Source organism: Mycteria americana, chromosome 15, assembly GCF_035582795.1.
Source record: "Mycteria americana isolate JAX WOST 10 ecotype Jacksonville Zoo and Gardens chromosome 15, USCA_MyAme_1.0, whole genome shotgun sequence".
In the NCBI taxonomy this organism is placed as follows: domain Eukaryota; kingdom Metazoa; phylum Chordata; class Aves; order Ciconiiformes; family Ciconiidae; genus Mycteria; species Mycteria americana.
In genome coordinates this window covers 4,214,758-4,242,284 of record NC_134379.1, presented here as the reverse complement: position 1 = coordinate 4,242,284, position 27,527 = coordinate 4,214,758, and the positions used below count along the sequence as shown (strand labels likewise).

The 27,527-nt window shown below is 42.9% G+C and overlaps 3 protein-coding genes across 7 annotated transcripts; 2 read left to right on the top strand and 1 right to left on the bottom strand.

Annotated features, from left to right (window-relative positions):
- Positions 1-1,001: 1,001 nt before the first annotated feature.
- On the bottom strand, positions 1,002-14,890 carry SKA2 (spindle and kinetochore associated complex subunit 2). 2 transcript variants are annotated; one of them, XM_075518421.1, is made up of 7 exons: positions 14,738-14,890; positions 7,072-7,161; positions 6,108-6,284; positions 4,714-4,800; positions 3,277-3,316; positions 2,232-2,364; positions 1,002-1,482 (listed from the first exon to the last, which is right to left on the bottom strand). In XM_075518421.1, the coding sequence occupies exons 1-7, from the start codon at positions 14,768-14,770 to the stop codon at positions 1,356-1,358; spliced, it is 687 nt and encodes a 228-aa protein (XP_075374536.1). In that variant the 5' UTR covers positions 14,771-14,890; the 3' UTR covers positions 1,002-1,355. The 2 variants fall into 2 exon arrangements, with proteins under 2 accessions (XP_075374536.1, XP_075374537.1); XM_075518422.1 differs by lacking the exon at positions 14,738-14,890 and adding an exon at positions 10,796-10,908.
- Positions 14,891-15,215: 325 nt separating this feature from the next.
- Positions 15,216-20,333, top strand: PRR11 (proline rich 11). Of its 4 annotated transcripts, none has more exons than XM_075518418.1 (10): positions 15,216-15,523; positions 16,167-16,278; positions 16,732-16,885; positions 17,424-17,546; positions 17,850-18,107; positions 18,246-18,344; positions 18,853-18,962; positions 19,078-19,137; positions 19,223-19,319; positions 19,818-20,333. In XM_075518418.1, the coding sequence occupies exons 2-10, from the start codon at positions 16,169-16,171 to the stop codon at positions 19,884-19,886; spliced, it is 1,080 nt and encodes a 359-aa protein (XP_075374533.1). In that variant the 5' UTR covers positions 15,216-15,523; positions 16,167-16,168; the 3' UTR covers positions 19,887-20,333. The 4 variants fall into 4 exon arrangements, with proteins under 4 accessions (XP_075374533.1, XP_075374535.1, XP_075374532.1 ...); XM_075518420.1 differs by lacking the exon at positions 15,216-15,523 and adding an exon at positions 15,569-15,621; XM_075518417.1 differs by lacking the exon at positions 15,216-15,523 and adding an exon at positions 15,633-15,745.
- Positions 19,909-26,775, top strand: SMG8 (SMG8 nonsense mediated mRNA decay factor). Its single transcript, XM_075518416.1, has 4 exons — positions 19,909-22,707; positions 23,377-23,522; positions 23,934-24,809; positions 26,332-26,775. The coding sequence occupies exons 1-4, from the start codon at positions 20,706-20,708 to the stop codon at positions 26,527-26,529; spliced, it is 3,222 nt and encodes a 1,073-aa protein (XP_075374531.1). The 5' UTR covers positions 19,909-20,705; the 3' UTR covers positions 26,530-26,775.
- Positions 26,776-27,527: the final 752 nt, after the last annotated feature.

The window sequence follows — 27,527 nt, the reverse complement described above, 5'->3', positions numbered from 1 at the left end:
TCAGCACCGCTTTGCGCTGCCTTGCGGTCGGTGGCTCCGTGCTGACGACGGACCTCGGGAGCAAGTGCAAGCAAGGCAGTGCTGAGCAACATCTAGCTGCAGGGATGGACTTCCACGTCTCACACGGCTTTAGAAACAGGCGAGGTAACTGTCCTCGAGGCTGCAGCTGCAGTTAACTTACACAGCACAATCTTAGATGCAGTTGTCTTCCTACTAACAGGTATCTTTAATTATTTTAGCCAGATTTCACTGATAAATTTAACACTGTTGAAGGCAGTGAGAGTAAGGATTGAGTCCTGTATTGAAAATGGATCAACATGATTAAAGTCTAAATGCTAAATACTAAATCAGTTTGTGAAGCGATGGCAATCTTGTAGGTAAAAGGGCACAGTCGGCAGCGGACATCATAAAATCAAGTTATCCCTGTCCTTTCCTCCCCTTTCTTCGATATACAACCTGTTCCCCTTCCCAACAAACTCCAAATAGACCAACCAGTTCATTGATGAGTGCAGAGATCAGCCCTTCCCTTCTTAAGGGCACTAATTTAAACTTCGCTCCTCTGACAGCCATCATTTTTCACAAAAACTGTAGAAACTTAATAAACTTCAGATATCTTATTCCCTCAAATTAGGCTGAAATAAACATAAAAACATTAAACCTAAGAAAAAAAAAATCCGCTTTTTTTTTTACTCTGAGGGTGGTCAAACACTGCAACAGGTTGCCCAGAGAGGTTGTGAAGTATTCATCCTTGGAGTTCTTCAGGACACGGCCCTGAGCAACCTGCCGTAGTCGGCCCTGCTCTGAGCAGGGTTGGCCTGGACAATCTCCAGAGGTCCCTTCCTACCTCAGCTGTTCGCCGAGTCTGCGATTTCGCTGGACTGTAAAAAACCCAAGACAGTTCCCATCAAAGGAAAATGAAAAGGGTCAGGGCCCAGGTTCAGGGGTTAGGGCAGGACTCAGGGTCAGGAGTCACGTGAACAGAAGCGTAATAAATCTATGGCCTCGTCTCCTTAGCTTTCATCATTTATTCAGGAATGTAAGTACAATTAAGTGGCTTGGGTTATTTGTCTTAAAAACCCACTCAGGAATGTAAGCAAGAATATGGAAGTGTCACATGCCTAACAATACTCTTAAAAAATGCATCGACTATAGTCCTATAAATATCCAAGATAAAATACGAACCTCAATGTTTAACTCTCCAATTTTAAGTACTATAAATAGAATTTGTATACAGAAACAGCTTTCCAACAGTGGACTTGCAACTCCTAGACACCAGAGAAATACTTGCTTGTTAATAATCCGGGAGCTGTGACCAAGATGCTTGTGTGTCAAATGAGAATGGACTGAGCTTTCATTTACGCAGCTAATTTAACGTTTCCTTGTTTGTCAAGTTCCACAATAGCAAGTTCTTTCAAGATGCGTATTCTTGAGTCAGTGGCTTTCATATTCATCTTGCTCATCTGCAAAACACTCAGTGCTGCTCTGTAAGACAAAAACAAACGATTTAGCAAAACAGGGTATCAAACGTTTATCAGGTCTGGCAGAAAAAGGCTAAAAAGTGCATGCTGTTTAATGAATGATTTTTGTGAGTGCTCTGTAGTTCTCGTTCTTATTCAGATTGCCACCAACTTTTCTGTGCTACTTCACATTGAGAACAGTCATTTGCTAATCCAACCCTAGGGTTAGAGACAGAATTCCTGAATTAAAAACTTCCTCATTTTTAATATCAGCCTGCAAGAAATCCACAGCACACATCCCAGACAGGGGCCAGGGCTCGGGGAGGCCGGAGGGGTTGGTGTGGCGAGGGCAGGGTTCGGGGGTCATGGTTTAGCTTTAGGGCTTTGCTTTTCCAGTCGGGATGCAGATTCCAAAAGCTAAAAGGGTTTGGCGGTATGACTGTGTCAACAGAACTTTCCTGAACAGACCTAGTTTTGGATATCTGTACAGTGAAACCAAAGTGAAAAAATCTGTTTCTGAAGAACCTGACATTCTGTTTTGAAAATTATCAAACCATACAAGCCATTTTTATACAAGTTAATTTAGAGGGTTTTGTATGATGGCCTAACCCTTCAGGGTATGTACCTAACCAAGAAGAGTGTAGGGGAGTAAATCAAGTCATGAAGTTGTAATATAGCTGTGAATGGTTAACTAGCTGTTTTTGTTTAATTTGAAAAGGCTGAATTTCTTTACAGCTTATAAAACTCTTACTAATGAATGGCTTTAAGTCTTACCTGTTCTTATTTACAATGAAGTGGTTAAATAACTCCCTGTACAAATTGTTCAAGTCTGCTAGCTTAACAGTACTTCTGATACTCCTTGGCACAGTCATAAGCATTTCCTCAGTCAATGGTTTGAATTGTGAGTCTAAAAAATTGGAAATAGAAGATATTTGTTTCTTCAGAAATTAGGTCAAAGATAGGAACTACTTTCATTACTTTTTAAGAAACCCCCTAAATGGGTCTAAAGGAAGACTTTCCAGCAGGAAGAAGGAGAGATGGAAGATACTCCCTCTAAACCATCATTGTATCTGCAGACCCAGTGAAAAATCATTTAATTTAAGATCTGACAGGGATTAATAAATTTGGTCTGTCAGTGACTAGCTTTTTTTCTTCTTTTCTTTTTTAAAGAACTAGGAAAATTCCTTTCTATAAGTAGGGATAAATGCATTAAACAAGAGCTATTTCTATGGTAAGACTAGTACATCATTTCTCCCAGACCATAAACACAACGCTATCCACTTCAATACCATCAAAAGCAAGAAAAACTCCCAGAGACATGGGAACTGTATGTGGAATGTAACTAAGGGCTCACTTGCTTATATTAAAGTCTAAAGTCTTCACTTCACATAAAAGCAGTAGTTACTAGTGCTTGAGAGTGAAAACAGTCAATTTACTGTGCATCATAGGCTCTATGGTTTTTAAATAAAAGAGCTCAGAAACCATACCTAGGTCTCAGCCTATTCCTACTTACTGTGAGATTTGCCCCTGTTGTACTAGGGGTAAAACAGCCCTTACTGGTCAACTGAAGTTATTCACAATATATGCCTTTTTCAGAAAGGAAAACGGTTTAATTCATTACTCCCTGAATTCTAGATGGTAACTTGATATGATTAAATAGTACAGAACTATCAGAGTTCAATATTAGAGACGGAAGCCTTGAGAGGTTGGTGCTATTCACGAAGCTTACTTACTGGGGCTGGGGGTGTGGGGGAGATCTGTCCAGGGGAAAAAAAAAGAAAAAAGAAAACAGCAGGAAGATTATTCTTTCAGCACTTACTTTCAGTTGAGCCAGGGACTGTAGATCCTGAACAAAATGGCTAAAAATAAACAAGAGATAATGTCAGGATTTGTTGGAATTTTGTTTAGAAATTATTTTTTACAATTTCATTTCTGCATGGGTAATTACATTTTACCATTGGATAACCAAGGATCTTGCAGCCACTGAAGTCAACAGCAAAATCTTAGGCATTAAACAAACCCTGGTTTCAAATAAAAATAAGTTTAAAACGGATACAGAAAGATTTATATACAAGTCAGAGGAGCCTCTTCAGCTTTCTCCTTTGCTTTCTGGCATGGATGTAGCTGAAAGCACTGCACATGCAGCACAGGAAAAAGATGGCTTCCCTATTCTCTGAAGCAACCTTCAGAGGCTGACAGTTCTGACAAGCTGAAGGTAGCTTTATCTAACTCTCCTCAGCCAGAAATACAGCACTGACGAAAAAATCCTTTGTGACATCTTTGCATTCTTTCTGCCTTTCAGAGAACATCTTCAAAACACACTCAATGACAACATGGGGACTGATACCAATTAAACGGGCCTCAGTATCTGTAGGATAGAGCTACATTTTGCATTGGGCCTGGTTTATGCCAGCTGTATCTTAAGTGCTTTAGAATTCAATAATGGAAAGACAGAAATTGAGAGCATTTATCAAGGTAGGAGAAGATATTTGCAAATGAAGAGTGAATGAACCTGCAAGATACTGGATGGTTTTCATGCAAACCAGCCATGGCAATAAAGGGACAGAAAGCAAGGCATCCTTTGACAGAATAGTGGGCAGTGAGAAGACATGTATAAAAAGGTAAGGTCAATGAGATAATTACTCTATTAACCTTCTTTAATATTTTGCTTTTAATATGAGACCTAGACCAAACCTTTGCAGATAATTATATTACAAGTTTGTTGCTTTGAGTAGCTGTGGGAGAATATCTGACTTTTTAGCAAGTATTAGTTTACATCTATGTTCTACTGCATTACAGTTAGAATATAGTTATTGTTACTAATATTCCAAAATGTATTGAAATTACATTTCTCTCAATTTTGATATATATTGGTTTGAATCAATTACATTCTTCACTCCCACTCAAAGGCTTCTTATATAATGCGTTAACAGAACAATAGGATCGACAAGAGCAATCAACTGCATCTCTGAAAAGAAACAATAAACATATCCCAATCAAAAAATAAGGGGAACAAAGTCTCCCCTCACAGCAAATTTTTTCCTTCATGGACAATTTAATCAGAACAAATCATAAACTTAATCAGTATACAATAAAAATGAAAAGGTTTGTTAGAAACTTTGGTCCCATTTCTGAAAAATGCTATTCATTTGAGAGGTAGTAAGTAAGTAAGAGGTCATAAACAGCCCTTCGGACTTCAGTTGAGCTCCTCAGGATTAATGGTTTCTTGAATACTGACACTCTGTGGCCTAGTTACCTCTTCCACTGGCGATTCCATTTCTTTAACAGTTTGGCAGGTTAACTGCTGTGCTGCAGTTTGTTCTTCTTCTGACAGAGGTAAGCGCTAGAAAAAACACAAACACAGAACTCTGATACTTTCAGTTCCTAGGGTGATGATATTTACAGAAGAACTCAATGTTCGTGTAGCCCCTTTCTCATGGAAACTAATAGTAGACTCCTACTTTCCTTCAAATGAAAGCAAATTTACAAGCTGAATATTTCTGAAAAATCCAACCATAATATTCTTTTAACATCAATACTATAAATGATTCAACGGAAAGAAGATAAATTATTCAATAAAAAGAAGCATTTCACTTAAAGACTTATATTTCTCCATAACAGTTTACTCAATCTTTGGTTTAGGAAGGTACAAGAAAATCTCTATCTAAAAAGTCTAAACGTAACTCAAGAGACGAGAGTCTTCCACTGTAATGAAATCCAAATATGAAATTATTCTTGGCAGCATATCGTTGGAACACAGGGAGAGAAAATATTTTTTCCTTTCTGTGACATATAACTACTGTCTTTTAAATCATTATACAGTACATTTTATCTATAAAGACTTACAAATAACTTGTCTAGAGCTGTTGACAGATTAAACACAATCTCAGAGCACTGTCATTAGAACAATAAAGTGAGAGCTCAGATTGCTCGGATCTGCGAATGTGTTTTAGTCACACCAGTTCTGTCTTTGCCACTAGACTATCAATTAGCTTTTTTGATCTAAATCACCTTATTTGTAAAGGGACAAAATTAATGCTTTCATAACCTCTTCAAAATTGTAATGGAGCAGTGTCTGAAGACCAGTTATGAACATGCGTTGTTTATTGTTGGGATTTTTTAATAGATAGATGGATACTGAGAAAAACTTATTTCTTTGCACTGACAGCAATTCCACCACATATGTAACTGTGCTGGTTTTAACTTATTCATTTTAGACAGTGAAAATACATTTGCCACTTAAAAGCTTTTTTGCCTTTTAAAACTGATTGCACTTTCTAATTTCTTTAAGGTAGCTACTTTTAAAAAAGTCAGTATAGAACTGAGACACAGCTGTGCGCAGAGGCATCAATCTCTATGAAACTATTCAAATGTGTCACGCTATTCACACTATTATGGTATTACTTCAAATCCAAAACTGAATACGACCAGCTTAACTGTCAAGTGATGAATCAGGCTTGTGATTTACAAAAAGAGTTCCAATCTTGCAAACATTTCTTCTGGTAAATGGTCGTCTTATCTTCGAAGAGTCTTCTAAGAGTCTGCACGTATAATAGTTTCCAATGGAACTACTCACATCTACGTAAAGGTGACACAAATACATGTTCATTTACAGGAGTGAGACCCGAGTGATTAAAATGAAAATACTACCTCGAGATCAGTATGTTGCTGTAATGCCTGAACCATCTTCATTGTGTTCTCTAGAGCAGCACGAATGCCCTTCATGGATTCTCGCTGCTCTATGGAAACTTTTTCCAGCTGCATACATAATGTTTTATAACGAGATTTCACCACTGCAAGTTCTTGCAAGAGAGCAACTGGGTTTTCCTGTGTAGAAATTAAAAGTACATTTAAACTATTTACGAAGAGAAAATTAATGTGGCCACATACCAATTAAAAGTGTAGGTGTTAGAGCCACTAAAATACAACATGAAACGACCCTTTACAATGAAAAGTGTAGCTGTGAGCGTCTGTTTCATCTATACATTTAATTTTTCATAAGCAAAAATGATAGATAGTGTTAATAAAAGTGTAATTCTGTGGTTCCACAACAAAGACAGGAGGATGAATTTATTGTGTTGGTGAATTTTAATGGCTTTTCTGAGTTGGAATAAATTAGGTATTTCTAATGAAAAAGATTATTTTTCCACTATATGTTACAATATACATGGAGACAAGGACTTATTTATAAAATCCTTTACCTGATGCCGTTAATTGTTTTCCTCTTCCTCTCATCCCTCCCCCAAATCTGAATTTAGTCATTGCTTATTAGCAAGTTTATCTTTGATCTCAGAGCAAGGGTGCGTTTTAGCTCAGATTAGAATCTGTCTCTTAAACTTAGGTGTTAACACTACTACTCATTTCTCAAAGCAGAACATGGGAGAATTTCACTATACCAAGAAATCAAGGGGGTTTTGTTGGTTTCTGCACTGAATTCATACTAGGCCAGTTATCTTGATATACGAAGCAAGAAATACTTTATAATAATAATAAAAACCTAACAACTAGATAAAAGAACAGCCACATATATTTTAGGATTAAAGAAAATTACCCATTTATTACCAACTTCATGCAAAATGCAATAACATTTATGAATTTAATCTGAAAATACTACCTCTGCTGCTGGATTATCAGGAAGACTTTTCATTATTTCAAACTCCAGTCTGTGTTGAATATAATCCAGATCAGATTCTGCCTTCTGGAACTGAAATACTTAAGGTCAGCCACAGTATATTAAGAAACAAAAATTGCAGACAAAACCCAACCATTTGCCTTTCCTGTATTTCAGGAAAGCAGAAGCCAGATGCCTCCGTTTTGCAGGCTCACGTACTATAAAGGTAAGTTTCTATTCCTCTAGTCTATTCCACTAGCTAATGTTTGCCAATTATGCTGATGCTTCTAGCCTGAAAAATATAAAGCAATAAACTTTAAGACTTAACATAACCATTTTCCTCTCACATATAAGAATTACACGGGTGTACACACACACTTTATTACTTTTACCCTCTTTCCATTTGTCTAACCCAAAGTACCCAATTGTTCTCTTTGCATCTTGCCGTTAGTACCTTTTTCATGCAGCTCCCCAAAATGCATGAAAACATTTCCATCTCTTCCTATGTTACATGCCCTTGCAATGCCAAACCTTTCAAGATGAAGTTTTTAAGTAGTACACCAAAGAGGTAAGTTATATCACTAGAAAAGAACATGCCTCTTTTTTAAAGTGATTTTCAGTGGATGCAGGAGGTGTTTGATTTTTTTCTCTGGAGATATTAACATATTTTCCATCAATTTTTAGAGCTTTTTCTTAGCTAGTTGCTTTTCTTTTCAAACATTAAAAGTTCTGTTAGCAAAACTGCAATACTCAGTTATTTACACAGCAGAGATTATGAATAAGTGTTCAGGATCCAAGCATATCAACAGAGATTTTATGATTAATTATATTAGGAATGCATTCTCTCAGGTGGTTATAATACCCATAATACATTTTATTATTTCTCAATAAACCAGACTGACAAATATATAATAAAATTGATGACATCACATTTCTTTCCTTGGGATAAATAAGCCACCAGAGAATTATCTAATTGCCTTGTAAAACAGTCTGCTGATAGCATTATTACTTAATTAATTTTAGTCTGCAATTTTAGTATCTATTAAGGACTTCTGCTTTAAAGAAAGGCAGTTTTCCCAGTTCACAAAAAAATCATGAATTTCTTAACGTAACGATTTGGGGATTTTACAGTCACAAAAGAGACTGTGATGGAAGCAAGGTAAAAATGCTTGTAACTTACTTAACTTGGTTTTCACTCTTCATATTGAGATTAACCCTGAAGGAACCATTACAACTTTTTTAAGGATCAAAATAAGGTTATATTTGTTAACTGTATCCCAAAGTACTACCTGGCAGTGCTGTAATGGTAGCTAAAGTGACAAACTTCAGTGGTCTTTGGATGTAGCCTGTAGTTAGGCCTGGATACTGAAAGAACGTTTATGTTTTAAACATCAGCCTTGAGATCCACCTTCAGGAACTGCCATTAATACCTTTGAGGATCTGGAACTTCAGATAGCCTAAAGGAGTAGTGTTCAATCCAAGATATTCTACAAGTAAAATCCCCTTGCTGATGTAGTGAAAATGTATGATCTTTCATACATATACACACCTTCAGCAAATTTTCAAATAATAGCTTAAGAAAAGGAAAATAAACCTAGTAAACAGCTTGAGCATCTATAAATCAAAGGGAAAGCTTTTACCCGTTTCTCCCGTAACTTACCATCTGCCCAACAAAACTCCTTCCCACATCTACACCAGAAACTAGTCATGATAAAATGCGAGAATAAAATACTTTTGATTACACTATGTATTTTTAAAGAGTTGACGAGCGATTTTTCCCAACTGCTCAATCATTTTTCCTCTCCTCTACTAGTGAACATTTTTAGCTTTCCATTTCTAGAGGCACCCCAAAAAGATAATTTTTTGCTTTTTCTCCAACTCCTCCATTTGATTATTAATTTTTGGAAAAGCAGACAATGAATATGGGTGGCTTTCAAAAATATCCATGAAGCTCTGTTTCTGAAATATTCAATATTGATAATTTGAGATTTACAGGATGACAGTAAGCCACTAATACCATGCTACTACTATGATTCAAGACATTAAAAATTGAATGTGAAGCTCAATGCTTATCCATCACGAAAATATTAACACGCTTCAGTATCACTGCTTTCTCCTGAAAGTATGCTAACTCTAAAAGAAACAAAATTTATTATCAGCAATTTCAAAGCATGTTCATAAGCACTGCCATATATTCCTCCATTATGATCCATTTTTCCTTTGTTTTATCAATATTTATTTCCTGCTGTATTTCAAGAAACACACACCTGCAAAAATCTCACCTTAATATTATAGGTTAGGACCATTGGTATGATGCGTATTGTACAACAATCACACAGAAAATGCACTTTGTGAAATGTAAACTTGTAATTTACTCACAGGCTTAGAAGAAAGTGTTAGAAACTGTGAGGCCAGACTCCAGCCATTGCTGTGCACTCTGCTTTCAGATGCTTTGACAATACTATTGCACTGCTAGCTGTAAAGTACAGTAGTGCAATAAAGTCAGAGCATTCGTTAGCAGCAAGAATTTTGTACAAGTAATCAATACGCTCAAAATATGTATCAGAAAAAATAGGTCGAGTCAGATAGTGGTTTCTGTGGATCATGGAGAATTGGATAAGGTTAACGTTCACCAAGTCCTAATCAGGCACACAAGAACTCACATATTTCAAGACATTATTATTATTGTTATTCATAATCCCTGTCATTCCACTGACCAAGAGGGGAAAAAAAACAAAAGGACAGAAACACCCAGCAAAATGCTCAACAGATCTGTCAGAAATTCAATTTCAAACAATTTGGTGCTCTTAACTGGAGACTGCGTTTCCAAATGTCTTTATTTCTTAGATTTGCCTCATAGCAAGCAAGGATTCTAAACTGCTGTCAGACAGATGTTCTTAAACTGCATTACAGGGAACATTTTCTGGACACTAGAGTTTATTCTTCTTATTTGCAGGTACTGAATCACTTTAAAATGCACTTAAACACACATTCATTTCCCAACATTGTGGACGTACATTACCACTGGGGTTACCACATGGATGTTAGAGCACCATCAAAGGGGGGGTGTATTTAATAAATCTCAGTAAATGTGTTTCTTTTTAACAGAAACAGTAACTTCATATAAAAAGTCTAAGAACTCTTAGGGTTTGAAGGCACTAAGATTCTTAACAACAAAATGCAAAGAAACAGAGGAATGGAGTGGAGAGAGATGGATGATTGCTGATGCACACAGAGCAACAACCTGAGTCAACTCCATACCTGTAACGTTTCTCTAGAACACACTGTAGGAAATAAGAATGCTATACAGTATTCCTTCCTCTTTGTAGCGCACTTACTTCTAAGGAAACACACACACAGAGTTGATGGTGTTTGTCATTAAAAGACCAGTTAACATTTCTCCTTGGCAAATAACTAGAAGATGAGTGCAAAAAAATAAATTAGTGGCAATCCCATTTTACAGTTGTTTTTCAAATCACCTTCTGGTCTCAGACATACAATAGTGACTTTTGACTTGTGACTATAATAAGAATAATGAGTAACGTAGATAGTATTGCTGGCCAATGCCCTTTTAACATTGCACTGCTTTTTGTGCGTGATCACTAGTAGTACAACATAAAAAGGGCACTGGACAGACACCACTCAAAGAAAAAAGTAGGTCCACTATACCAAAAATACGGTGACAGAAATTAACTAAATTGCTCTGAATGAAGCACTCTTAGCTCACCTGACAGTTTATCCATTTGTTATCAAATTTTACTGAATGGATGTCCACAAAATTTCTTTCAGTGCAGACTGCTGAAGCGCATACTAGAAGGCACTAGCTCAGTATGTGAAGTCCTGAGCATTAAAGGTTAAAGAAATTGGTTGGGGTAAAAGTTGTTGTGTGGAAGGATACATGTATTGCCAGCAACTACCATGTACTGTATTTTCATTAGAGGCCTGACTCTGTGTCTGTTGAAGCTGTGGGAAAGATCTCCAGTCCCAGCTGACTTCAACGAACACTTGTGCAGCACGCTCTCAGGAGCCTAAGTCCTAAACTACAGCACCCAGTGTTCTTATTTGAATTTTTAATAAGTCAGCTTTCCAATCTTTTGCATAATGAATCTCATCTGATATTGTAGATGTTATGGTTCATTCAGCTCTTCTTGTTATTGTACTTTGAGCAATAGTCTCAAATAACCATTGATTACCTGGTATTTTCATACACATTGTTCTGTTTAAGCTCCTACAAATTAGTTTATCCCTGGTTCCATGAGACTAAAATGAAGCTTTCCACAAAATGCATGTCAAAACCTCTGGGGAAATAAGAAGTGTTATTTTATCACACTTCTGTGGAGAGAGCTGACTTCACAGGAAATCCAGGAAGAAGAAACAATGAGCAGAAGGAAAAGCAAGAGACACAAAGCTGCAATATGTGAGACATAGTTGCCAATGTACATATTCTGATTAATATAAACAACGACAAAGAAAAATATTGCACTTTTGAATGAGGTTTGGATATAGGCAATGAATAAGTGAAATTGTTCAAGGTGTATTTAAGAAATCACCCTTTTCTTTAAAAAAAAAAAAAAAAAGAAAAGAAAACAAAAGGAACAGGTGAAGATGCAACTGCCTTGTGCCACCCCGCAGTTTTAGTGGAAGAAGGCAGCCGGCCATACTATCTCCTATCCTCTGCTAGAAGAAATTAACAGAAGAATCAAACAGAAAAATGCAAGACTAACAGGGTGAAATAAAAATCAATATGGTTTCCAAATGGATTACCCAAATGATTTGGGGTAATTAGAATGGGGCGAAAGACCAAGCTATAATCTCAGAACCTTTGGAAGTTGTTACGCACCATCTATGCAGATAATTGACCCAAACGAGCTCTCCACCTTGAAATTATTTGTGCAATGATCCTTTTGGTCTACCCGTAAAGTAGATCATAAGACAGTGACCCATTACCGTCTTTTTCCACTAGCACATATAAAAGCCCCTGTTAACTTTAAGGGGGCCAAAATAACTCTCTGACTACGTACATGTCCTAAAATGAGAATCACTTGAATTAAGACTTTCAATAAAACACATAAATAACCCATAACATTAAATAAATAAATAAATATCAACATCTAACCCAAGTATCTCTAAACAGATTTCTAAATTATTATTTCTAAACTAGGCTTTACCAAAAAAAAAAAAACCTAACAAAAGATATGGGGAGGTCATGCTTACGCTATGGGCAAGGCTGAGATTTTGAATTTGAAATTAGAACAACTTTAGAGCTCTGACAAGAATGTAGTATGTCACTGAATTAAAATACTGTATATTATTACCACTCTAAGTATTCAGTATGATGACTGCAGTTCAGTAGCTAAAGGAGAGCAAAAATAACCCCACTTCCTCAAAAGCATAGTTTCTTCAAAGAAAAAACCAAAACACAACACATCACCTTGTTTTTAAAGTGCAGTAAAACTGAGAATTAGGTAGGATAGTTTGAATTCTCTGATCTTGCAGCTAATGCAGGTATTTTGGTGCTTATTCAAATTGTTACTTCTTATTTCTTAACAGAAATAGTATTATAGCTTAAAATATTCACTCAGAAGTGTCTTACTATGGCAATGACATGCAGGTCACTCAATGAGGTGACAAAGGCATGTTAGCAGAACAAGCTCGCGTTTAGACAACTTTCAGCCGGTTGTTTCCTTTCAGACAACAAACACTTGCCTGCTGTTCCTAATGCTTTAAGGGACACGTTATGCTGGTGCTGGAGAAAAGTGCTGAAGGAGCAATGAAGTAAGTAAAAGTAAACTAAACAAGTTTAAACACGGGGCATTAAGCAGCACACCGATTTTGTGTATTAAAGTCTAGCGCTCATTAGGTTAAGGGATAACATGGATATACAATATTCCCCACTGTGTTCTCCCAATGTTCCTCCTGTTCTTAATTTCTCTTGACTATTCCACTTTGGTGGTGTTACTGTGTACAGATAAGAACTAGGAAACTATAAAACTCATTTTTACTTATTTCTTAATTAGAACTTGAAACCAAGATTGCCAGAGGAGAAAAAAACAAAGACAAATCTATTGTATTATTTGTCTCTGTATTGAATAATTTTTTCTCCATGACACTTACAGTTTATCAATTAAGTTACCTAACACTGCTGCTAGGACAATTAAAATTACAAAAAACTTCTTGAAGTTTCCAAGCAAAACCCAAAGGAGCGTCATACTTTGGACAACTATGTCAGTATGAGCATTTCAATTTATCTAAGGATTTAGGGATAGAGATTATATTATCTATTAAGCATTTGGATGCATAAAATATTTCCAAAGCATTTTAACTAAAAAAAAAAAAAGTGTAAACAAGATTACATTATATAGAAGCAAAAATGAAGATCAGGATATGAAGGATGCCACAAGGAACTTGACTGTTTAAAGAGACAGTTTTCCAGTGCCTCTCAATATGTGAAAGCACAGCATAGCTTTTTTTTTTTTTCTTTTTTTTTTGGCTTTTCCGTGAGCGGGGCAGGCAGAAAGGCGACCGTTACATAAGGTAGCTCAGTCTTGCCTTCAGGGGCTGGCCCCAAGAGTGCTGAAACGAAGTTAAACGCTGTGAAGAACTGCACGAACTTGAACGGCTGAAGGAAAAGGCACCTTCTCCTCAGGACTGGCTACATCCCAGACCCCGCGAAGAAAGGAGCCCTGAAGGGCCGCTGCACTCCTCCCGAGGCGCCGGCGGGCGGCCGGGCAGACCGGCCGAGGGTCGCGCTGCCGCCCCGGCCCCCACACGCCCCTCTCCTCAGGGCGGGCGGCCCGGCCCCGCAGCGCCCACCCGCGGCGAGGCGACGGGGGAGGCTCCCCGGCTCCTCTCCCGCTGCCAGCCCCGCGGACCTGCCCCGCTCTACCTGCCCCGTCCGCCCGGGCGGAGGAGAAGCGGAGTCCGAGGCGCGGCACCGCCGCAGCCCCCGGCGGGAAGTCAGGCCGGCGGGAAGCCATCCCGCTGCATCGCCCCGCTCCCCCCGCGCTGCCGACGCGAATGAAACAGCCCAGCGGCCTCTCCTCCCCGGACACCCCCGCAGGGAAAATGGGCCAGCCCAGGTGAGAGCTCCACCCTCACCCCCCGCTGAGAAAAAATGGACTAGTCCGAGAGCGCTCTCGCTCTACGCCGCGCCCCCCCCCCGCGACGGGGAAATGAAACGGACCGGACCGGTCCGGTCCGGCCGCACCCCTCAACGGCCCCGTTTCCCCCGCCACGGAGGGCAATAAACGCGCCCGGCACTGCGCGGAATCCGCCCCCCCCCCCCCCCCCGCCCCGCAGGTGAGAGGGAAATGGCCGGGCCCTGCCCCCGCGCTGAGGGGGTGAATGGAGCGGCACCATCAAGCCCCGCCCCCCTGGGGGGGGGGGGGTAGCAGAATGGACCGGCCCGGCCGAACTCGCCTGACCCGAACGGCGGGCGGCGGTCGCCCCGTCGAGGGCCGCGCGGTCTCTGCTCAGGGCCCGGATGGGGCGCGGGCGCGGCTGGGGGCGCGAGGGGAGAGCGGCCGCTCTCTCCTCGCGCCCCCAGCCGCGCCCGCGCCCCTCTTTCCCTCCCTCAGGCGGCAGCCCTGTGCCCTCAGAGGCCCTCCCGCCGCCGCCCCGCCGCCTCCCGGCCCGGCCGCCCCTCAGCCCGGCCGCCGCCCGGACTCACCATGGTCTCGAGCCTGGTAACCGCCGTCTCCATGTTGAATAGTTGACATTCCTCAGGCGGCGGCGGGGAGATACCCACCCCCCGCTCCGCAGGATGGGAGAGTCGGCGGCCCCCATTGGGCAGCTGTCACTCGGCGCTCGCCGCTCATTGGCTCGCCGCTGACAGAGGGCGCTCGCCATTGGGTCAGAAAGAATGTAAACCCTCTCCGAGGTAGGGGAGAGCCCATTGGTGGGTAGAAAAGCTGCAGCCAGTGATTGGCTGGGTGGGGGGGCGCCGCGAGCCGCTATTGGTCCAGAGTGGAATCTAGCGGTGATTGGCTGGAGTAGGGAGCGCAGCGCTGCAATTGGCGGGAAGGGGAGCGGTCGATTAGCTGCGGTCCGTCTCTGGCTGGGGGGGGGGGGGGGGGGGGGGGCGAGCGCTGGTCACCTCCTCCGCTTCCCTCCGGCGGGCCGGTGCTCCCCCACCTTTCAACTCGATTGGCCTTTCCCAGCCGAGCGGTGTCCCGCAGCTGATTGGCGGGACTGAAAAACCTTTATCCAATGGCGGGGCGCATCTCCTCAGCGCGCCCCAGGACGGGGCGGAGCAGCGCCAGGGCCGCGATTGGCCCTTCGCCCCTCCCGTCGAGCTCGGGCCCGCGTCCGTCCAGCGGCCAATCAGCGAGCGGCTTGCACGGACCGCGGGCGGGGGACGGACGGACGGACGGACGACGGGGTGGCAGAGAGCTGCGCTCCCATTGGCTGGGCGCGGCGCGGGGAGAGGTTTGAATCGGCGGCGCCGGGCGGGGAGGTGAGTGGGGCCGGGGGAGGGGGGGGGGTAGGCGGTAGGCAAGGCCACCCCGTGTCCTCGGTCACCCGTGACACCCCCCGCCACCACCCCCGTCTCAGGTGGGGCAGTTGTGTGTGAGGAACCGGCCGCTCCTCGGTGTGGGCTCCCCAGATGAGCGGGGCTGGCCCCGCGCAGCAGCAGCGGGCCGCCTGGGCGCGGCGGGGATGAGGGGCGGGCGTTCAGGTAACGCCTGAGCAAGGGCCGCCGGCCAGGGCAGTCCGCGACCCTCTTTCTGTGGTTTCTTCGTGCCTTTTGCCTACGTTCCCCACAAACGTAATTTTCCCAAAATGCGATATTTGTCACTTCAGGATAAAGAAAAACTGCCAACAAAAGCCCATATAAAATGGTACTTTTTACGTTGTTCACTCCTCTCTTGTGTACAAATACATCTCAGTGGATCGCAGGTCCTCTTAAGGGTGTATTTTTTTTGAGTTGCATGTGATGCTTCTAGCAAGACAACTGTGAATAACTTCTGACCGGATTTTTGAGATGCAGTCCATGTTCTTCCCTACCTATTTGGTGATAGCTCTGTCCCCACGTGAAAGTATATATATAATTAACGTATATTTCTATATATTAATTTTAAATGTGTCTTTTTTAAAAGTAATGGCAAAGTATAAGAAGCGCCGACGAAAACAGAGAGCCAGAGCAAAATTTCTACTGGAAAAGAAAGGAGATGCTGGTAACCCCCAGGGCTCAGGTTGTCCTTCTCCACGGTAAGAGGCTCAGTCAGAACTTTTCCTTTTAATTCAATTTCTGGGTCCACCGTTTGCTCCCGATGGTTTCTGGAAATGAGGTAACAGCATCGTGTTTGGAGCCTATCTACATACTGGCATGGATGCTGTGGAATTGTTTCATCTTGTATATCTTCTAGTACGCTTCCTACTTGTATATCTTCTAGTACTTCCAGTAATCTATCGTTAACTTTAATGTGCAGGAAAAGCAGAAAGCAGTTTGGATAAAAATGTATTGCAAATACGACTTTTTTTTTTCCCCCTCTTTTATCGAAATGTATCTTGGTCTTTCCTGGTCTCTGTGCTCACGTTTACTCTGTTGTCACCTGCTGTTGCTGGTACTTGTAATTTCCAGGTAACTGATCACAGTTAACTTTTTTAAAGGCTGAAATGATAAATATAATTATGGCCTCATTCTGAAATGTTCTGTTCCAGGTCGACAGGTGATCTTCCTCTGAACACATCATCTATCCCAAGCCAATCATCCTCACTCTGGTCCTTAGCCTTGCCCAGTGTAAAAAATGTGGTAAAACCCTTTACAACAACAGCATCATTTTTGTACTGTTGGTGCCAGAACACAGTTGTACAGGTACGTTTCCTGCTTCTCTATTTTTGCCAATGCGTGAGGTTGTTCTTAGCACTCAGGAGCCGGATATACAGTCAGATTTGAGAACTAAGTTGTAAATTTAGTTATGTCTATTGAAACATCTGAAGTATATTTCGTGCTTAGTGTTGAAGGAGTAAGTATGAGAAGAATGTCCAGGCAACCGTGGACATTAAATGCATACGTGATACTGTAGGGTTTTTATTGTAATATCAGGAGGATTTGCAGTGTCAGAGGGTGCAGTCTTTATTTCCTAGCAGAAATGATTGTATGAGTTTTTCAGGTCAAATGTGAATTATACTTTAGAATTTGTAGATGTAGTTAAAAGTTTTTTTGGAGAAAGTCATTCCTTGGTTTCCTGCCAAAGAAATATTTGGTGAAATTTTGTATCTTCGTGTTGTGCCTTTCCGTGGACTACAATGAGAAGACCTTGCGATAGACCTTTCAGTAGTAATCGTAGCCCTGTCTCTGGGAACATATCTTGGTGGTGACAATGCTTATCTGGTTTCTTTTTTAATCTTAGAGTTTTAAGGTGGTTAAAGACACCATATTTCCATCACAAATCTACTTAAGGGAGCTAAATACATTCAGAGAACAGCTGGAAAAGTTGGAAACTGAATTTTCCAGACTACAAGGAACACTCCAGGTCAGTCTCAGTCCCAGGGGGCAGGGTAATGTTTGCTTGTGTAAGCATGTAAGGAACTGTGGTCAGTGCAGATAAACTGAAGTCTCAAGAGCTTCTCATTGGGCAGTTTCACCTCTTCTTTGCATTCAGCATTACTAAACTGTGGTTACTTTATAGGTAGAGGGAATTTGTTTGCTGGTGAGTCTCATAAGAGGCTTTTTATGTTTTTCTGGATCAACTGAAACCAGCACCTCTGTTCTCTGAAATTCCATCTACTTTTGCCAGTGGATTTAGTATTCTCTTATTTATTTGTATTGTTTTCAGATGAATGGAATTGCAGCTTTGTCTTCAGAAAATTCTCTTTGTCAAAGGTGTAATAAACCAGTTCTGGGTGCTCCTGTACAAACGCAGATGGGCCCGCCGCCATCAGTATCTGGGCCTCCTGCAGTACAGCTGCAGCCTGCATCTGCACCTCCTCCACCTCTTCCTCCGCCGCCACCACCACCACCACCACTGCCGCCACCAAAACTGCCTCCAGCACCTCTCCTCCTCAAACGGGGCAACGGCTCTAAAGCACTTCTGGTAGGGAGTAAGAAGGTTCCTCTATTTCTTCACTCATGGCTGGGTTCTTTGGACCTGTTTTCATCAGGAATGTCTGTCTTTGTGAATGCTCAGTCACTTGCCAATCCTAATTTCCCTTCCAACCACCTTTGTTTTCAGGCACCATCACTGAAAAAAGATGGGCCGATGCAGATCACTCTCAAAGATCTCCTGAATGTTAAGCTGAAGAAGACGGACAGCAACCTGAGAATGGACAAGGTAAACTGGAAGACACATGGATAAATGGATGGTGGTGTATTGGGGCAAACTCCACGCTGCAACTGGTGTATTTCCTGCAATGCTTGTCTTAGCCCCTCATAGAGTTTTTTCAATAAATTAATTCTTCTCTTCCAAAAACCCAGTGATCAGCTTTAAGTAATCCTAATTCTGCACGTGGGCATTGGAAGTGAAGAAGTTAAGTGACTAACTCCGATCTCGGCTGGCATGCAGGACGGTTCTAATTTTAGAGAAAGCACATAGCTTGCATGTAGCTTTATGTCTGTGTGTTATCAATAGATTTTGGGCTTTCTTTTGGCTAGCCGAAATCTTGTTTGCAGCAGGTTTTTTTAATAAATAAATCTATTTTTGTTCAATGCACATTAAAATCTTAATGATTCATAAAAGCATAAACCACAGAAGTCTTTTAGAGTATAAATATTAAATAGATTTAAGGGCAGTGAGGCCTTCTAAAGTTTTGCTTGTGGTAACATTTCTTTTCTCACTTTAGGCAGAATCACCAGTGAAGACACGCAAGGCATTAATTACAGTCTCAGATTTACAGAGTGTTAGTCTGAGACCTAAATCCAAGCCATCAACTTGTGTTACAAATTCCTTAATGTAAGACACTTTTTCTTCCTTTCTTTGATATTAGATTTTTCTGTTCCAAACAGTGATGAACTCTATTTACAGAGTGGCAAATATTTTATTTTAATAATTCTTTTTTTTCTGTTAGTACCCCTCCTAAAAATCAGTTAGATCTTCGAAAACATCTGAAGAAAGTCAATATACAAAGGTAAGTTCCTTGCTATTCTCTTGGTTTGTTTTTCTAGAAGAAAAAGAGAACTAATCATAATTCCCCTTGTTTCCAATCTTTTCAGAAGTCCTGGTGGCACTCCACTAAATAGTAAAGAAAACATGGAATGTGGGTCTGGGCTGACACCAATAATGACACAGGCACTACGGCGCAAGTTTCAGGCAAGTCATGATGCGTCTCTTTTTGGAACAATAAACTGGCTTTAAAATCCCTTCAAGTTTATACTGATTTTTTTTTTTTCCCCTACAGCACAGTGCTGTTGGTATGTATTATATAAGTTAGAGTCTCTCCGTAACTCTCCTCCAAAAGCCCTAGGTATCCACAAATAAGGGTGCTTGTTTTACCGATTCCCATTTTAATGGTAAGGAAACTGCAGAAGAGAGATGCCGTTACCTGTCTTTCAGCAGGTTATTTGACAACGCTAAGAGGAAAAGTTGCTTCTTTTGCTGGCCGTTCCAGTGCCGCAATGCAATCTCTCCCTTCATAGTTCCAGTTTGCAGGAGAACAAAATCTGAGGGTTAATCATGCCTTTTATTTTAAGGATTTGCTGTGTGTCTCTTCTTTTACGGCATCAGTTAAGAATTGCACTATATTTTATCTCAGTCGTAACTAGTACTAAGTTCATATTCCAAGATCTGACCCTTTTCTTCTTTTGACAGATGGCTCATCCAAAGAGTCCCTCGCCTGCCCGGTTAAGTGCTGCGAACAGCTTTGATGAACAAAAGTAGGTTTATGGAACAATGTACTCTTCATTTATGGCCAGGAAGCTGCTTGAATCCCATTTTTATCTCACTCGGGCATATGTATTTTTAACGAAACCTAGTGCATGCAAGAATGGGGCATTATGAAACCCCTTCAGCAGATCTCTGCTTTTTAAAGGCAGCATCTTCCTGCTGTGTCTCAATCTGGTTGCATCTTCTTTCTTAATGGAAAAAAACAATGACATTTCCTGAGTCTTTTGATACCTGGCTGCTGCTGAAGCAGGGACTATTATGTTCCCAGCACTGGTGCTCCTTGTAACGTAAATACGTGTGTGTCTGCTGAAATTCAGTATTGTTTTTACATTTTTAACAAGAAAGATCTTGACGGTAATTATACGGGTTCAAAGAAACACTGCAGTTTAGCACTCTAATGTTATTAAAGTGAAAGGCCGCAAGTTTCCACAAACAATTCAATTATGTGGGTAGGAATGTATGAAGCTATTGCAGTACGTATTGCTTTTGGCTGATGTCAGATCACGTTAAAAGACTGCACTGCTTAAAGACAAGTCACTAAAAGCCTCCTCGAGGTCACAGCCACGTTCACCCAGAGCTACAGTGGTGGACAGACGAAGTGCCTGTACCGCGGCTCCGGCTCGGGACAAGGACCTGCTTTCGCCAGCTGCTGAAGATGACGGTAGAGCGCGAGTTCTCGTAACACGGAGCTGACCCGGCATCGTCTGTCGGAGCACTGCCCTCCCAGCCTGCCCCGTGCCTTTTCGGGATGGCGGCACCGCAGAACGGGAAACCCGGGCTGTTGGGAGACCAGAGAGTTCCGCCACTGACAACATGTTGTCTAACACTCTGCTACCGCGCTGTCTCGTTGCTCCTGGCTTATTGCAAAGCGCTGCCTCCGTGCGTCTCTTGCAGCCCGGCTCCCTCCGGCCCTGTCCGCGCAGACCCCGCTCCTGGCTGGCACCGGCCGCACTCGAACCGGCGCCCACGATCGCGTCCCCGCCGCGCTCGCCCCACACCGGCTCCGCGAGGCCGGGCTGCGCATGCGCGGGGGCGGAGGCGCTGCCGTTTCCGGGCGGGCGGGCGCGGCGCAGGCAGAGCAGGGTCATGCCGCTGTCGGCCGGGCTGCCCGCGGCGGCGGGGGGAGCCATGGGGGCGGCGGTGGGGCCCATGAGCCTGCGGGAGCTGCTGCTGGCCGCCACGGCCGCTGCCGAGGGGGGCGGCGCGGCGGCGGGGCCGGGCGCGGCGGCCGGCGATGAGGAGGTGTGCGTGGTGGGCATCTTCGGGAAGACGGCGCTGCAGCTGTGCTCGGAGAAGGCGGCCCTGGTGAGCACCGTGTGCGACCGGCAGGTCTTCCCCCTCTTCGAGCAGGAGGACCCCGAGCTGGCGGACGGCGCCGCGGGGCAGGAGGGCGATCCGGCGGCCAAGGACTACAACCAGCTGCAGGCCTACTACAGCCAGGAGAGCCGGGTGCTGTACCTGGTGCTCACCTCCATCTGCGACACGCCGCAGCTGCTGCGGGCCTGCGGGGACCTGGCGGCGGCCGAAAGCAGGGAGGCCGGGCCCGGCCACCCCTCCGGCGGCCCGGCCCCGCTGCCTCACGCCGAGGCCCACGAGTTCTGGAAGCATCAGGAGAAGCTGCACTGCCTGAGCCTCCTCTACCTCTTCTCCGTCTGCCACATCCTGCTGCTGGTGCACCCCACCTGCTCCTTCGACATCACCTACGACCGCGTCTTCAGGGCCCTGGACGGGCTGCGGCAGAAGGTCCTGCCCTCCCTGAAGGCTGCCATCAAAGACTGCCCAGTCGGCAAGGAGTGGAAGCTCAACTGCAGGCCGTGCCCTCCGCGCCTCCTCTTCCTCTTCCAGCTCAATGGGGCCCTGAAGGTGGATCCCCTCCCAGGCAGGGGCCAGGACCCCTGTGGTCACCTGGAAAAGCCACCCCCCAAGAAGCACTCCCCCAAGAGGAGGTTGCAGCATGCTCTGGAGGATCAGATCTACCGCATCTTCCGCAAGAGCAGGGTGCTAACCAACCAGAGCATCAACTGCCTGTTCACTGTGCCTGCTAACCAGGCTTTCGTGTACATTGTGGCTGGTGGAGCCCAGGACGGAGATGATCCAGTGGCCATGCTTCTTGACCAACTCAGGAACAACTGCACCATGAGAGAGACTGACTCGCTGCTGGCTCCCACCCTGTCGGGACCCAGGAGGTATCAGATGATGCGGCATGGCAGGCAGCAGCTGTCCTTCCATGCAGAGAGCAGCAGCAGCAGCTCCAGCTCCTCTGGACAGCTTGTGGACTGCACCCTCAAGGAGTTCCTGTGGCAGCACGTGGAGCTGGTGCTCAGCAAGAAGGGCTTTGACGACAGCGTGGGGAGGAACCCGCAGCCCTCTCACTTCGAGCTCCCAACCTACCAGAAGTGGGTTGCTGCAGCTTTAAAACTGTATGAAGTGACCATTGAAGGCAAAGATGATGACCCGACCTCTCTCACTGGAGAACTGAGCTCAAAAATCATGGGCAGCATCAAAGTCTTGGAAGGCTATTTAGATATAGACACCAAGTTCTCCGAAAACCGTTGCCAGAAAGCTCTCCCCATGGCCCACAGCGCCTATCAGTCCAACCTGCCCCACAATTACACCATGACGGTCCACAAGAACCAGTTGGCACAGGCCTTGCGTGTGTACAGTCAGCATGCCCGCGGCCCAGCCTTTCATAAGTACGCCATGCAGCTTAACGAGGACTGTTACAAGTTCTGGAGCAACGGGCATCAGCTTTGCGAAGAGCGAAGTTTAACTGACCAGCACTGCGTGCATAAGTTTCATCTGCTCCCAAAAGCAGGTAAAGAAACTGACTTTTAATTGGGTTTCATGGTTTAATTTTGTATCTGCTTTCAAATGTCTTGTCTTAGGCTGAAAACACGGACTCTTGCATGTTTATGGAAGGTGAAAGCTTGGTAGCTTTAAAGCTTCATCTTTGTACAGTGGGATTAATTATAGCAGAGCTGTTGTGCAGGTTTCCTTTATGCTGAGTAATGTTTAGGAGTGAGTGCACTGTTGGTAGTAACTTTGATTTTAGTAGTAACTCTGATTCCGTCTTGCTAATTAGAGACATTACACTGGAGTCCTTCTAACGAGATGTGTAAGAGCACAAAAGTTCTCTAGGAAGCATAAGTACCTCCCCGCCCCCCCCTTTTTTTTTTAGGTATCTTGATTGATGTCAATCAAGGAATAGAAACTGGCTGAGATACATTTACTGCAGGCAGAAGAACTGTTTATGCCTTTTAGGAAGTGGTTGTAAAAACAAAGAAGGTTCAGTTTAGTGGTAATAACCTACACTGGAACTTTGTATTAAAAGTGGGAAAGGGAGGGAGTTGCTTGGCAAACTGGCATTGCTGGCAAATAATTTTGCATATGTATATAGCAAGGAGGAAGCAGTGGATGAAGGGAATTAAAGAATCTCTCGAAATGGTGAGCAATTTGTCTAGGGTTTGCTTGATATTGCTTTCAGGGGAAAAGCCAGAAGCAGACAGAAATCCTCCAGTTCTGTACCACAACAGCCGGGCTCGTTCCACTGGTGCCTGTAACTGTGGAAGGAAACAAGCTCCTCGGGATGACCCCTTTGATATCAAAGCAGCTAATTATGACTTTTACCAGGTAACCCTTAGGTCTCTGTTTTTGCTTCAAGCAGTGCTTTTGCTTCATCAACAAAGTCTGTGTTGTGAAGTGACTACAAGTAAGTTTCCTCTTCACCTTATCAACTTGTAAATGTTGCTTGGGGAAGATATTTCTGGGAGCAGAAATTGTTTGCACGATGGGCTGACCAGAGCGGGCAGTTCCAGTCTTCACCAGTGCATGCAGACAGGAGCATCTATTTACACTTCAAGGGCATTGGTTCATGTGAATTTTAAATCCATCATGTCTGTGGGCTGTATTCCCATCGCTGCTTTGGTTCTCATGTAGTGCAGACCTCTTGAATCTTAATTGTAGCTGCTGAATATTATGACTCTGAGCTCCCTCATCTCCGCGGTGGAAGATGGAAAGTTAACCACGTTTTCTTTCTCATAGCTGCTGGAAGAAAAATGCTGTGGGAAACTGGAGCACATCAACTTTCCCATATTTCAGCCAAGCACACCTGATCCAGCACCTGCTCGGGATGAGGCATCGCCTGCCCCTCCGGAAGGCGAGATTGAGAAACTTAAAGAAAAAGAACCTCAGACTCAGGGAGAAAGCACAGGCTTGAGCTTAGCCCTCAGCCTGGGTCAGTCGACAGGCAGCTTGGGCACTTACCCGCCTGATGCCCAGGGTGGAGGGGACAATGCAGAAAGTCACGGGCAGAGTGGGGACTCCAAAAGTGAGAAAAGGCCAAGCCTGGTAGATCGCCAGGCATCCACTGTCGAGTACCTCCCTGGGATGCTCCATTCTAATTGCCCCAAAGGCCTTTTGCCCAAATTCTCCAGTTGGTCACTGGTTAAGCTGGGGCCTGCTAAGGCTTATAACTTCCACACAGGTTTAGATCAACAAGGCTTTATCCCGGGAACAAACTATTTAATGCCTTGGGACATTGTCATCAGGACAAGAACTGAAGATGAAGGAGACTTAGATACCAATTCCTGGCCTGCACCTAACAAGGCTGTTCCTGGAAAAAGAAGTGCGGTTGTGATGGGAAGAGGAAGACGGAGAGATGACATAGCTCGAGCTTTTGTAGGATTTGAATATGAAGACGCACGTGGTAGGAGGTTCATGTGTTCAGGGCCTGATAAAGTCATGAAGGTGATGGGAGGGGGGCCAAAGGAATCCGCCATCAAAGCCCTCAATTCTGACATGCCGCTGTACATCCTGTCCTCGACTCAGGGACGAGGACTCAAGCCACACTACGCTCAGTTCATGAGACTCTTTGTGGTGGTTCCTGATGCTCCGCTGCAGATTACGTTGACGCCTCAGGTAAGAAATGGAAGAGGGAATCTGGTAACTGCAGAGAAAGGGTTGGTTGTTGCAGCATTAATTGCAGGACTGGAAGGCACAAGGGTGATAGGCAAAGGGTGTCAGAGGGATGCTGCAAGAAACTTTCCAACTCAAACCGGCTTCAGTCAAGTCCTCTAAGGCAGCAGTCACCAAAAGTATCTGTTTTATAAACAGGTTTTTTTTTTAAACTTCAAGATTGGCTTATGCCAGCTTTATCGTTTGTATAAAGTGAGTTTTAAAAAATATTTTATCACAGATTAATTAATAGCATTCCATACTGTAATAATCACTTCTTCTTAAAAAGATAACAAGTGAGTAATGACTGTGTAAGAATGTATTTATCATTTTAAATGTCACAGAGAAAAGCAGTGACTCATTGCTGAAATTAATTATTATTAGTTACCTTTTGAATTTAGGAGGTGAAAAGCTGTTGGTTTTTTTAATTGGAGATTTTTTTCCCTTTTCAAATGTGTATTTAAAAAAGGGAGAAAAAGCTCCATTTACTTTTTAAGGTAGTAAAATATGAACAAGTTTATCTTCTTCAATTACTGCTATATGAAACACTGTGTGCACATAAGTGCTTATTATTTGTTAGTCTGTGGCAAGAAAATCGGTGTTCACTGTATGGTAGTGTCACTGAATAACAACAGTCAGCACACAACGCATCCGTGTGAGTGCTGGGGGATTGGGACATTTTGTAACCCTTCAAGCTGTGTGAGAAGTGCCGCAAGATCCCTAATACTGAATCACAAGCCACGGGAGTTGGCTTCTTTTATAGGACGCCTTCAACTACTTGGATACAAACCTGCTTTGTTTTAGAAGTTAAAGGAAGAATACTGACTAAAACCTGACACCAACACCAAAATTTCAATGCAGTTTGCAATTTGTCATGTTATTGTTTGAAACTGAGGCAAGAATTGAAGGTTCAGGGTGTGCTGATATTCATTTTGCTTTTCGTTCCCGGCTTACATCTGTATCACAGCTTTTTGCTCCTAAGGGTGTATTTTTATTTGGAAAATCCGTTATGCTTTGTGTTGTGGGTTCCATGCATCGGTTCCTCATGTGAATAAGACCTTCTGAATCTTTTAATACGAATTATATGAGCGCCATATTAAATGTTGCTGAAATCCTTGAAAATTCACATTATTTTAGAGTGAGGTGACAGCTCAGGGATATCTGTGCTAGTGTTGAAATCCACTGTTAACACAGCGTTTACTCCTGCCCGGGAGGCGAATGGCTTGTGTTTGTATGGTGGATCTCTTTGGTAGGACCTACTCTGCAGCCTTAAATTCAGCATCTTCACTGTGATAGAATTGGAAGTTGATGGATGTCTCACAATAATGGCACAGTGATTTCCTGGAGCGTGCTCAAGTGGATAAGAACCTGGTTGTAGGCAAGACTTAATAGACTTCTTTGGATTCCGTTTGCTCTTAAGTTTGTTTGGGGTTTTTTTTATTCTAATGATGTTTGATTATCTACTCATATTTCCTTTTGTTTTCAGGTTCAACCAGGGCCACCACCTTGTCCTGTGTTTTACCCCGAGAAGCAGGAAATAACCCTTCCGTCTGATGGGCTGTGGGTGCTTAGATTTCCTTACGCATACGTGACAGAACGTGGACCCTGCTTTCCTCCCAAAGAAAGCCAACAATTAATGAGTTACAAAGTTCTCCGAGGAATACTGAAAGCTGTTACACAATAAGAATTATTCTGGTAGATTGATTTGAGTTTAAAAATACTATCTTCCATCCAAAACATGGATTTTGAGTCATGTTTGTTACCCAGCTGTTATCACTGTGATCTAGTGAAGCCCACTGTATTTCACTGGAACACAGTCAGGTCGAAAATAACGTCTGGTATCAAAGCGGAGAAAGGCATTCAAGACATGTAAATTTTCCATTTATTAAATTTTCATATGTAAAAAATAAAAGCTGGTTATTGCAATATACTGAGCCTGTATTACTAGATGTTTTGATGGTAGTGCTTTTCCCCATCATATCTTTCTACATACATATTTAGGAATATTTAAAAGTTAGCATTGCCTGAAATCAAGAGTTTCCTTTGTCATATTGAGGCAGTGATGGGCAGAATCTTTTCTCTTTTTCTAAACGAGCTATTTGTATGTAAACAACAGATGCTTTTAATGTACTGATGTGAGAAATCATTTGTCTTTGAACTTGTCTTTAAAAAAAAAAAAAAAAAGCATTGCAGTTCTGATTTGTATTAACACCGTAGCCAGAAACTGTGCTTGCCTACCATAGCCAGAAACTGTGCTTGCCTCTATCAAGTTGACATATTTCTACTGTATTTATATTCATAGGTCAGATTTTGTTAAAAGGCCAACTTAATTTCACATTTTGGAATGACAGATCTCTTTGAAAACTAAACCTGCTGGTCAATTTGTGGAAAATGTAGAGCTGTATAAGCTTGTTCATTATAAGCAACTGCATCTCAATTGTCAGTATAGCTTGACTTGCAGTGATTAAATAGACTTTTAGTTGCTAAAAGGATGGGTTTGGCCCAGTTTGAATCTCAAATTGAGGGTGTTTGGGTAATTATACTACACTTTCCAAAAGATGTGCTACATGATGTGGTGAAAGGTAGCTCAAGTCCTGCGAGCTTCACATGTGGCTGTCGATGCCAAAAAATTAGTCACAGTAAATCAACTTCTAACTTTTTGTTGAGGTAAGATGTATTAGT